Consider the following 10648-nt stretch of genomic DNA (forward strand, 5'->3'; position numbering starts at 1 on the left):
AGTCCCTACACAGTGGACACAAAGCAAATGTCCCGCCCACACTCTGCCGTTGGCTCTATCAGTAATCACCTTCAACGCATAGGTCTATGGCAGATCAGTAACAGACAGAGAGCCAGTTCCTCAATCTCTTATGGGGATCCAGATCCAGAGGGTGGATCTCTGCAAAGCAAGGGAAGCTTTATTTCTCAGAGACTGTCAAAAATTGGAAATAACTTGACATAGAAAATACTTAGGACCTAGGGTGGGCTTGGGACTTCGGAGAGACCACTGGTTTCTCTGTTTCCTCCTGATTCCTCCTCACACCTTCACAGCCCAGACCTGAGCCAGGCAGCACCCACGTCCATCTTGTCGGATGGTTGAAACACTGCAGTGTACCCTATATCGCCAAGACCTGATCAAAGAGCGGCAGATCAATGTAACAACTTGGACCCTTAAGAAGTGCAATTCTGTAGAACCAGAACCCTTCACAAGACTGTATTCCTTTCTCAAGATACATGCCTTGAATAGTCAAGGGAGTCTCCACGCCACCTGCCCACCCAAGGGCCCTAGGCGTTAGGGGGTCTGGAGCTCCAAGCCGAGGGTCTGGAAGGCGGGAGCTGGCGAGCAGGGCATTGAACGAGGAATAGGCAGTGCCGTGTCCACTCCTCAGTCAGGACACAGTCAACTCCACTGCGAAGTGACTTACCTTCCTGCTCTCCCCCCGACCTCCCCACACCTTCCTCAGATGCTCGGAGGTGCTGCTCCCACAGACTTGTAGCTATCCAGCTTCTGCACTTGATACTTCTGCAACCTCAAATAATTCATCTTCCAGATTCAGTTTTCTCTTTAAAAAATGATGATGTTCCGTAAGTTACTTTAAGAGAAAAGCTCCCCGACTTTGTGATCTTGTTTTAAATTTTGAGTCTCTCAAGTAGGACAGAGGGCTCGACACATGGAGGACAAACCATAGACAGTTGCGGTTTATTGTGATAATAATCCCCTACGCCTGCCCGTGCTCAAGATGATAAATGGCCAGTGTATCTTGATTGCTCAGCGCATTACTGAGAATCATTTATCACAACATCTATCCCTGGGAATATAGGATTATTCCAGTATTACTCCCCCCCTTTTTTTTTTTGAATTTTATTTATTTATTTTTTATACTCCACTTAGCAAGATGGGGAAAGGATCTTTTTCTTTCTTTGTGCATGCATTTTTCCGTAGGCAAATGCATACTTAGGCATGCATGTGCCTCTTCATGTATGAGTATCTTCAGAGATGCTCGTGAGTGGGCCTAGATACATGGCTGAATATCATTACGGGGACGAGTTGATGAGTTAGACCAAATAATGAAGTAAAGCTCAGGGTTTACAGTTTCTGTTTGAGGGAGTTGCCTGCACTCTAGGCCCCAGGCCATATCCTTAAGCGGGACAACTCTTTTGCAAAATGTTCTGGATGGATCACCTGGGGAAACCAGGGAAGAAAGAATGAATGGATCAGGGTTAAAACAGCACAGCTACTGAGAACTAAATATCTAAAAACCTATATTCATATTGAAAAGATGATTTAACTTAAGGGTAGAGAATTGTTTCTCTGCGTACAAGCCAGAAGAACTTTCCTAAATTATGTTGCAGGGAGTTCAGGCAGAGAATGATGACCACAAAGGTGATGGTGATAATAATAATAATAATAGCAAAGCAGCAGCAGCAACATATGTCTAATACGTGGTATTTAACTACATCTTGCCATGGTTCTAAGCGCAGCACAAATACTAACTCACCCACCCTCTCCACACCCTTTTCAGTATTTCATAGTGTCCTTTTACAGGTGAGGAAACCCACGGTGAGCTCAGTGTCTTTCAAACCTTGAATCATAAAAGCAATTTACTGAGTTGGAAAAATACTCCCATATGTAGGCTCCGGGTGTGCACTTGTCACATAATTTGGCTTTTCTGTAACTCAATAAGATAATTTATATAGCCTCATTTCTAAAGAACAAAAATTAAGAACTAATGACAAATTAATTGAGACACTGAGACTCTCAGAGCCAGTGCCTGGAGCAGCCCTAGAGAGAGGAGCCCCTAGCCTTAGAGGCATTTCCCCATTCACTGGCCACAGATACAAGAGTAAAGGGATTTCTTATTTAGCGGCTGGATTTCTAAGATTTGGAGCCATTCCCCTTTTCATCCCAGAGGATGTACACCTGCAGCCAGGTAAAATATGTATTGTTTTAGTGATCTGTGAGGATATCATGGGATTCTAACTTTATGTAGACTAGGTCAAGCACAGGGGGATGGCCCCATATCTCTCCTTCGCTTTGGCTCTGTCTAAAGTGATGCTGTACGGACCTGACCTCCAAGGGCAAATAGGGGCCCTTGTAGCTGAGGCCTTTGAACCACCCTAGACTCACCGACAGTCCCCTTCTGTGCCACCCTCCACCACCACTCCAGTTCAAAGCCAGTGTTGCCGTCAGCTCCTTTGGTTCCTAGGCCACCCCGTGGAGCTCGTAGGAAGTGCCCTCCCAGCCCCTGGGCCCTCGCTCAGGGGTCTAAGGGTCTACCCACCAAACTCCTCTGCACAGCACGTTCTTCATTTCTGAGCACCCTCTTTGTGTCCCCAGTGTGTGTCCCTGTTCTTCTAGGGTCTGGGCCATCAGGATCTGTGACTGTGGAAGATGCCACAGGCTCCTTAGGACCTCAGAGTCCTCGTCTGTAAAATGAGACAGTCGGATGAAGTGATTTCTAAGTCCTTTCCAATTCTGACATGCTGTGCCCCAATAACCCCATAAAAAGAGTCTGGTCCCTTTTCTCTCTTTTTAAGACATGCATGAGGGTCTCCATTCAAATCCCTGATGCTCTCCCAGAAAAGCGCAGGCCAAGGGTTATACGCAAAGCTGCCCAGCGCACACCTGGCCTGAGTCAGAGAGTGGAGACTAGGAGTCCTTCAATAATAAGACCTGCAGGAAGCTCTCAATACTGAACAAAAGGGCATCTGTCTTTCTTGAGAAATCAGACATATGAAAAAGCAAGCACAGTGGTCGGAAAAGGCGTTTCATTGGAGGATACAGGATGAAATATAGTATAGAGAAGTAGAAAGAGCATGTGCTTTAGAAACAGATAAACTTGGGTCCAAATCTTGCCTTTGCCCGTTAACACCTGTGTGACCATGGAAACGTCACCTCCTGTGTTTAATCCCTTCATTTTTCTTAACTAGAAAATTTGTCGAATAGTATCCACCTCAGGGGACTATCATACATATAAAACCAGCATGTAATCTCCTCCTGAGTGTGTATCACATCGGGAGTGGGGGGAAGGGGGATATGTGAAATACTCCAGAGAAGCCTAAATTCCCCACCCTGATTGACTTCGTCATCCATTGGGCTGGGCTTGGCCATGATGCTTAGGAAGACCTCAGAGCATGGCTGCAGGGGATGAGGAAAAGCAGGACCAGTGAAGGCCCCACCATCAGGATGGATTAGGGCATCAGCAACAAATGCGTAGCAGCAAGGTATGTGGGCAAGGGACCAAAATTAATTGGTTGAAACAGGATTATGAATTACAGAGCAGGCTGGGTGATGTTCCAGATCCCGGGCCTGGGAACAGGTCTATCCCAAGGGGGTTGGCCAGAACCAATTAGAGCGTCAGGACCTCAGTAAAGGCAGCTGGGGGTTCAGAGAGAAGTCTGATCCCAGGAGGGTACTTTAGCCCACAAATGAACCGAGGGAGATCAGTCACGTCCTCAAGGCTACTGCGGAAGCCTGGGGATAAGCTGAAGTTCAGCTGACTCATGGCTGGCCAGGTGCTCAGCTCGGCTCCACCACACATTGAACGGACCACGTCCACCAGAAGGCCAGCTGACGCATCCGTGTGGAAGGAACCAGGACCCATGGGGCTGTCTCTGGCTGAGCCTCATCTAGGGGCCTCATTCGGGGGGTCACTGGAAATCAGCCACCCTGGCCCTTCCGTCTTCCAGCCACCGTCACCCAAAAGAAAGAGAGCCTGTGACTCAGGCAGCGGCCTCACTGCTTCCTGGTCAAGGTGGGAAACTGGATCTGCCTCTCTGGAGCATAAAAACTTTCCTGTCTCTTCCATCCTTTCAGGGAAATCCGGCCCAACTCCACCGTGCAATGGGAGGAGGTGTGTCGGCCTTGGGTTTCTGGCCCTCGGAAGCTGATGGCCAGCCTGACCAGTGACCGCTTGAGACACGTGTACGGCGAGCTGGAGTTGCAGATTCAGAGACGACCGTCTGTGTAGATGCACAGGGGCCTGAGACGGGCCCGAGCACTTGGCCTCTTGTAGTCTTGGCTAAGGAAATTCTAATGCAAAAATAGTCAGCTCTTGCTTTAACTTAGCTGTGAAGACCCGGACAGGACTGGATAGAGCCCCAGAGTGGTGATGCCATGTGTTTTGAAGACACACTTTTCAGTGTGGCTATTCAATGTGGAAGTGAGTTTTTAATCGCTCCACCTTCCAAAGGATTCTGAGTATTAGCTTTAATTAAGCCCTAATGAAGCTCTCATAGCTCCTAAGAGTAAAAGTTATCACTTCTCATCTCAAATGGCTGCAGCTCCAAGTATCGGAGGACTTCCCTTAGAAAGGGGATTTGCTCAATACCTGGCCTCATGTAAAACAGGACTTCTCATCCCCCGCTCAGGCTTTTCAGGGTAATGTACTCCCCAAACAGGAGGCAAGCACATGATTTGGGCCCTAGAATTCTATTCCCCTTTCTTGGAATCAGTTTTATCCTCTGTGTCAGAATATTCTTCCCAGGAATTGAGTGCAGCATCATTTTTCTTCTTGGCAAAGCCAGGGCAAGGTCTTTCATCTTGCACCTGCAGCAAAGCTACTGCCTGCCAAATTCCACAGATTTACCTTGTGAGAAGTTGTGGCCCCATATTAGCAAATTGCATTTGTGGAAAATTTAATCACCTGAGAGGAGATAAGAAAGCAGGTGCAATACTCAGATCTATTAAATAATGTAGTTTTATAGTGCATTTTATAGGAGTTGTCACGCTGTGGGCTGATCAGCAGGGACCATTAGCCCTAACTTTAACCCTTTGGGGGCTGTAGTACTAGAAAGTAACAAGGCCGACTCGGGACGGTAAGGATGAGGGATTAGTCTCTTTAATTAGTAATTATACTTCACCTGTCTCTCTGGAAGCATCTCCTTTGCACAATGACACAGGTCCTGATACAGTTTTAGAGACGGAACAAACCCAACAGGTTGGAGAAGCTGGCAGATTTAGGGACCAGACACGTGGAAGGATGGACAGCCACTAATTCTCTTGTCCTTCACATCACCCGTGTTGAGACCTCAGCTCCGCACACGGGTGCTACGAGGTAATACGGACTCCACCTTGCGAACAGCCAGTCACACACCCAAAGGCAGAGGACGCTGACATCATCTGTATTAGGCGCCAAGGTTCCAACAGACAAGGCTATCTGGTATTTATTTGCAAGGCTGATTTATTGTCAAAATTACCCATTGATATGCCTAGCATGTGGTTTGGGTCAGTAGACTGTGATTCTTAGCAAAAAAAAAAAAAAAAGAAAAGAAAAGAAAAGATGAACAGTGAGAAGGAAGCTGGCAGAAACGTCCCAATGAAATTCTCTGGTCTCTACAAGCACATTTCTAAGCCTTTGAGACTGTTCCTGAACCTTCAGCACCAGGAATCCATGAGGGTCAGCTGGTCCCCTCTATAGGTACATCATGCCTAACTGTACTAAGTAATCTTCCAGCATTTGCCAAGCCTTCCAATACTCGATGCTAAAATGAAATGCATTTTGCTGGACTGTTAAACTGGCTTAATATAGTATATTCTTATTAACTAGAATGTAATCAAAGCTTAAAATAAAGTTAATCTGATTGTATTTGCATCTGCACAGAAGTGAACACTTTTACTTTTCAATACAACATGTTACTAACCACAGCTGCTCAAGAAACTACCCTTCCTTAGCAGTAGATAACCCACCCTGGATAGTGAAACAAGCATCTCTCCTTTAGAGAAGAGGACTCAAACAGGTAATGATGTTACAGTTAGCTTTCCTCACTGCTCTCTCTACATTTCATTAAACTCATTCACCAAAGGAGCAAGTTTGGTTCAAAAATCAGTTTCCAGAAACTGCAAAATCTCTGTAGATACTTTTTCGTGAATAATCCCATGAATCATTACGGTGACTCAGTGGACAAGCCAGCAGGAATACCTATCGTAACGGACACCTTTTGTGGTCTTAGAACAGAGATGGGACATATATGACAGATATGTATCGGAGGTCCTATATTCATGGCAGACATCACTGAACAATTGCATCTTAGATAGGGCCTCAGGATCCTTCTCCACACACAACTCCAAGCAGCTATTACCAACTGATAAGGAGTTGGCACTCAAAATAAAACCTGTTTGCCATACCTACCTTAGAGCCAGCCCATCCCCTTTGACAAGTGGGACTCTACACTGTGTAATAATTCTGTGGCTCTAAAAATCATATTTTAGCACTGGTAACAAGCAGTGTACCTCAGATAGCAGCAGAGACTCTAAATTCTAGTTTTTGCCTGTTAAAGTCCTCTATGCTTTGAATGAATCCTTATTTGTGTTTATAACTTCGATGACTAAAGAGGGGTAACAATACTTTTATTTTCACAAGGTTCTTCTGGGAGTATATCAAGCAAGCCTTAACAACAACACATGCAAAGCTATAGATAGATAGATACATAGATACATAGATACTTAGATACATAGATAAAGAGAGAGATGGTTGAGCGTGAGAGAGAGAAATGAGAGAGAGATTGTATGAATATGGTTGTGTTTCAAATAATTTTACTGTGTCAACCCTTTAAAAAAGTAAATATTATTATTTCCAACCTGTTGATAAAGAAGCTAAAAAGGCCTAGGAAGCCATGCATAGAGGCAAATCAAGCTGGGGTGGGAGTAGGCAGTGAAATCAACCTCTGCTTTACTGTACGCTCTTTAAATCTCATTTTATCTCCCGGAGTTTTAAGAATACTGAATTAAAACCAACTCAATACTCTTTGAAGAGTTGCAGTATAATAACAAATAAAAAATGTACAAATTTGTAATAGGAATATGGGGTGAAATGGAGTTTGTGCTAGACTCATTGGCAATCAAAAGTCACAACGTTCCAGGTGTAAATTGATCATTGATGAACATCCTTCCAATGTTATTTTAAAATAGTCCACCCAATCATCCATTTATTCATCTTTTCTACCCCCAGCCGTCCTCCCACCATCCAGCCAGCCAACATTCCAACCACCTGTCCATCCTTTATTCCAACCATCCATTTAACCATCCATCATTCATTAATTATTGTATGCAAGCATGAATCCAACAAGTATTTATTGAACATTAAGCATCATACTAGAGATTCAAAGATAAAAAGCTCATGGTCCCTACCCAGAGAGAGTTCACAAAGCCAGATGGGAAGCCAGAGAGATAAATAGATAAAATATGTATAAAGTATGTATTTATCAATCTATAATTAGATGGGGCTAGGTATGTTAATAGAGGTATATACCTAGAGGACCATGGGAATAAAGAGAAAAAGATGCCTGAAAAACATCCCCTAATACCTCCAAGAATAATGGAGAAAAGATTTAAGTTGCATCTTGAAAAAACAAAAGGAAAGGAGGTAAGTTGTAGAACATTTGACAGAGAAGAGCTCAGGTAACAGCCTGGAGGAGGGAAAGAGGACGACCCTTCTTGGGAACTGCAGTTACCTTGGTCTGGGGGGGATGGTGAGTATCCAGCAAGGAGAGGCAGTGCTCTTCGTATTCACATCATAATGACTCATGGGATCATTCATTAGAAAGTAGCTACAGAGATTCTAGCCACAGAAGTGCAGGTATGAGTCAGAGCTGGAGCACTTCCAGGAACTAGACTTTGTTCCTTCTAGGCTGTGTTGTGGAGAAAGGCTAGAAGAAGTTGCTGATCAAAAACTGGATTCAGAGCTAAAAACTACGGTGGGCCCAGGAGGGACAAGCGAGTATGGGGTAGAATACCCATTCAGGTCAGGGAGGAGGGTAGACGACGGGGCGTGTCTACGTTTGGGTTCAGGGATGGGAAATGAGGTGCACTAGGGCCCAAGTGGATACAGTGGGAGAGGAAGTGTGTACGGGGAGCCGTCCATCTCACAAATGGATACAAGTGTGTGACAGGCAAGTTCCTAGAAGTTAAAATTTGAGCATCCAAGTAACTACCAGGGGCAGGGGCTGCTAAAGGCCCAGGATCTTGCTCCTAGGGCCGTGCTCACCTCTGTCTTAAAGGCAAAGCTGTACCCATGAGAGCTCACTGCTTCTAGAGGCACTCCTTCCCCTCGGGACAAGCTTTCCTCTGCTCTCAGCACCTCAGCTCACTTCGATTCAGTTTTACCCTCATAAGCCTCTACAGAGGAATGAAAACACGAAAACCACATCAACATCTTCAGAATGTGTCTGTCAGAAATCACTCTATAAAAACAAACACATAAATAAATGAGAAGGGGAAAAAAAGCACCTCAGTTGCAGCAAGAAAAGTTACTAGGAAATTTTGTTCACCTCAATTGCCAGGGGTTTGGGAACATCTTCTAGCTTCAAAGACAATGGACATTTTAAAAAGATGCTTGATAAGCTTGCTGCTAATACAATTCATGAACTCCTGTTAATTTTCACACTAATCATGGTTCTAGGACTTCAGTAATTATCTAAGCAATGTTTCACTACCCTGAAACTAACAAACATAAGGGGTCCTAGTGACTACTTTCTATTTGTAAAAACAAGTGCCTGTAACACAGAGGAGTGCTCTTTCCTCTTCTTTCTGGTTTGAGCAAGTTTAGGCAATGGGGAAGTATAGCACGAAAAAAATTACAATCAGACTTTGTTATGATGGTAGAATATAAATAACCATAAAATCATTGTCACTCCTTCCACTGAGAGATGCGATCCACCTTTCCTGCCCTCCCCTTGAACTAGGTTGACTCTCCTGTCACTTTGACCGATGGAATGTGGTAGAAACAACTCTACCAGTTCTCAGGCCCAGGGAGATGGGTGGCTTTCACTTCTTGTCTCTTGAAATCCTCTCCGTGGAAGTCCTGAGCTTCCATGTGAAAGCTCAGCTTCTTTGAGTCTGCCATACTGGAGAAGCCACATGTAGATGCTCTGGTCAACCATCCTAGCTGAGCTCAGCTTTCCAGCTACCTCTACCAAGGCGCCAGACATGATAACAAAGCCATCATAGCTTAAAAGGAAGAATGAAAGGAACTGGCAATATTTAAACTATTAGACTTGGGAGGGCACATGTTAGATCTCTTCAAATGTGTGGAGATTAAAGTTAACAGCAAACTTTATATCTCTATATCTCTGTATATTTTTTGGATAGGAAAGATAAAGTTCAAAACACTGAGCATTTCCTTCAGGCAGGAAGAACATTAATCAGTAAGTTGCTCTCCTTTCTGAGGCCACTGGGCTAAGTGCTCTGGTTATATCTTACTGCATTGCAGGTGACCTTGACTTTGAAGCTATGATTTTCTAGGCCTTTCCTCACCTGTGTCTCCATCAATATTTGGTTAGATACCACTAGGGATAACTTGAAGATAAGAGAGAAGACACAACAATGAAGGATGGCATTGCTCTTTCACAAAAACTTAGGAAATAGGACCATTCCATTGAGAACCTCAAAGAGATGTCAGTTCCCCTAACACCCCACCAACCCAGCTTTCCAATGAAGTACCAGGGGACAGTTAACGAGTCTGGTCACGAACCTACATGCCATTGTTTCTCCCTGAACATCTTAAAATGCCTTGATTTGCACACAGGTTGACTCTGATTTACCTCTAACTATGTGAAACAAAATGAAATAAAGTTAAGTTATTTTTATGTTAGCTATACCTAAACCCAAATTTTATGGCCACTGCTACAGGTAAGCAGCCTAACAGCCTAATAAAGATTTGTTGGAAATTAGCCATGAACACAGGAAATGTCACTCTCCTGCCACAGTTGATGGCAGTGGCCCTAGACCAGTCTTGCCCTCTAGAAACGTGTCCTGAGTACTCACCAGTGGTCATAATGAGTTGCCATCCTCCTTCCCAGACTCTCCTCTACAAGAGCCTTTGTGCCAAAGCTCGGCCCATGTTCCTGTGCAGAGCCTTGCATCAGAGCACCATCCACGGAGCTGGGGATCATCCCTTGCAGTTCTGTGCCTGTTGTCCTACGAGTCAAGAGTAGTGGGGGAACACAGGGTCAATAAATGATGTACTCCCTATACTCAGAAAAAAAAAAAAAAAAGCACCATCCAAAACCCACAGAAGAGCCATATGCAGGTAAGTCCTCCGGGTCTGTGGCAGGATGCACTGGAGGTCCTTGCCACGCTCACCAGCCCAGACACCACCACTTCCTCAGAAAGCCGAGGGCATCCACTTTGCCAGTCTATACCTTTCCCCAGAAAAGTTTCATCAACTTATAAGAACATGTCCTTATATCATGAACCATGGCATTTAATATGGATTTTGAATGTTTTCCTACCATAATGACATCTTTATTCTCCTCCTCTTAATGATATTTTATCATTTGCTTCTCCTTCTTTTTCTGGGGCTAGTTTCTTATGGCTAACGTTACCCATATTTCAGATTTGGACGTCTGTATCTTCCAGGGATTTTTAAGTGACAAGCTCACACTCCCAC

The 10648-nt window shown here is 44.5% G+C and overlaps 1 protein-coding gene across 1 annotated transcript in view; it reads left to right on the plus strand.

The window, feature by feature from the left end:
• The window catches only part of F13A1 (coagulation factor XIII A chain), a 145562-nt gene extending 139714 nt beyond the window's left edge, over nucleotides 1–5848 (plus strand). Inside the window, exon 16 of the mRNA XM_007173913.2 lies at nucleotides 4078–5848. Coding sequence (XP_007173975.1) covers nucleotides 4078–4231 — 154 coding nt within the window. The 3' untranslated portion in view covers nucleotides 4232–5848. The remainder of the gene's footprint in view (nucleotides 1–4077) is intronic.
• Nucleotides 5849–10648: the final 4800 nt, after the last annotated feature.

Source organism: Balaenoptera acutorostrata, chromosome 10, assembly GCF_949987535.1.
Source record: "Balaenoptera acutorostrata chromosome 10, mBalAcu1.1, whole genome shotgun sequence".
NCBI classification, from domain to species: domain Eukaryota; kingdom Metazoa; phylum Chordata; class Mammalia; order Artiodactyla; family Balaenopteridae; genus Balaenoptera; species Balaenoptera acutorostrata.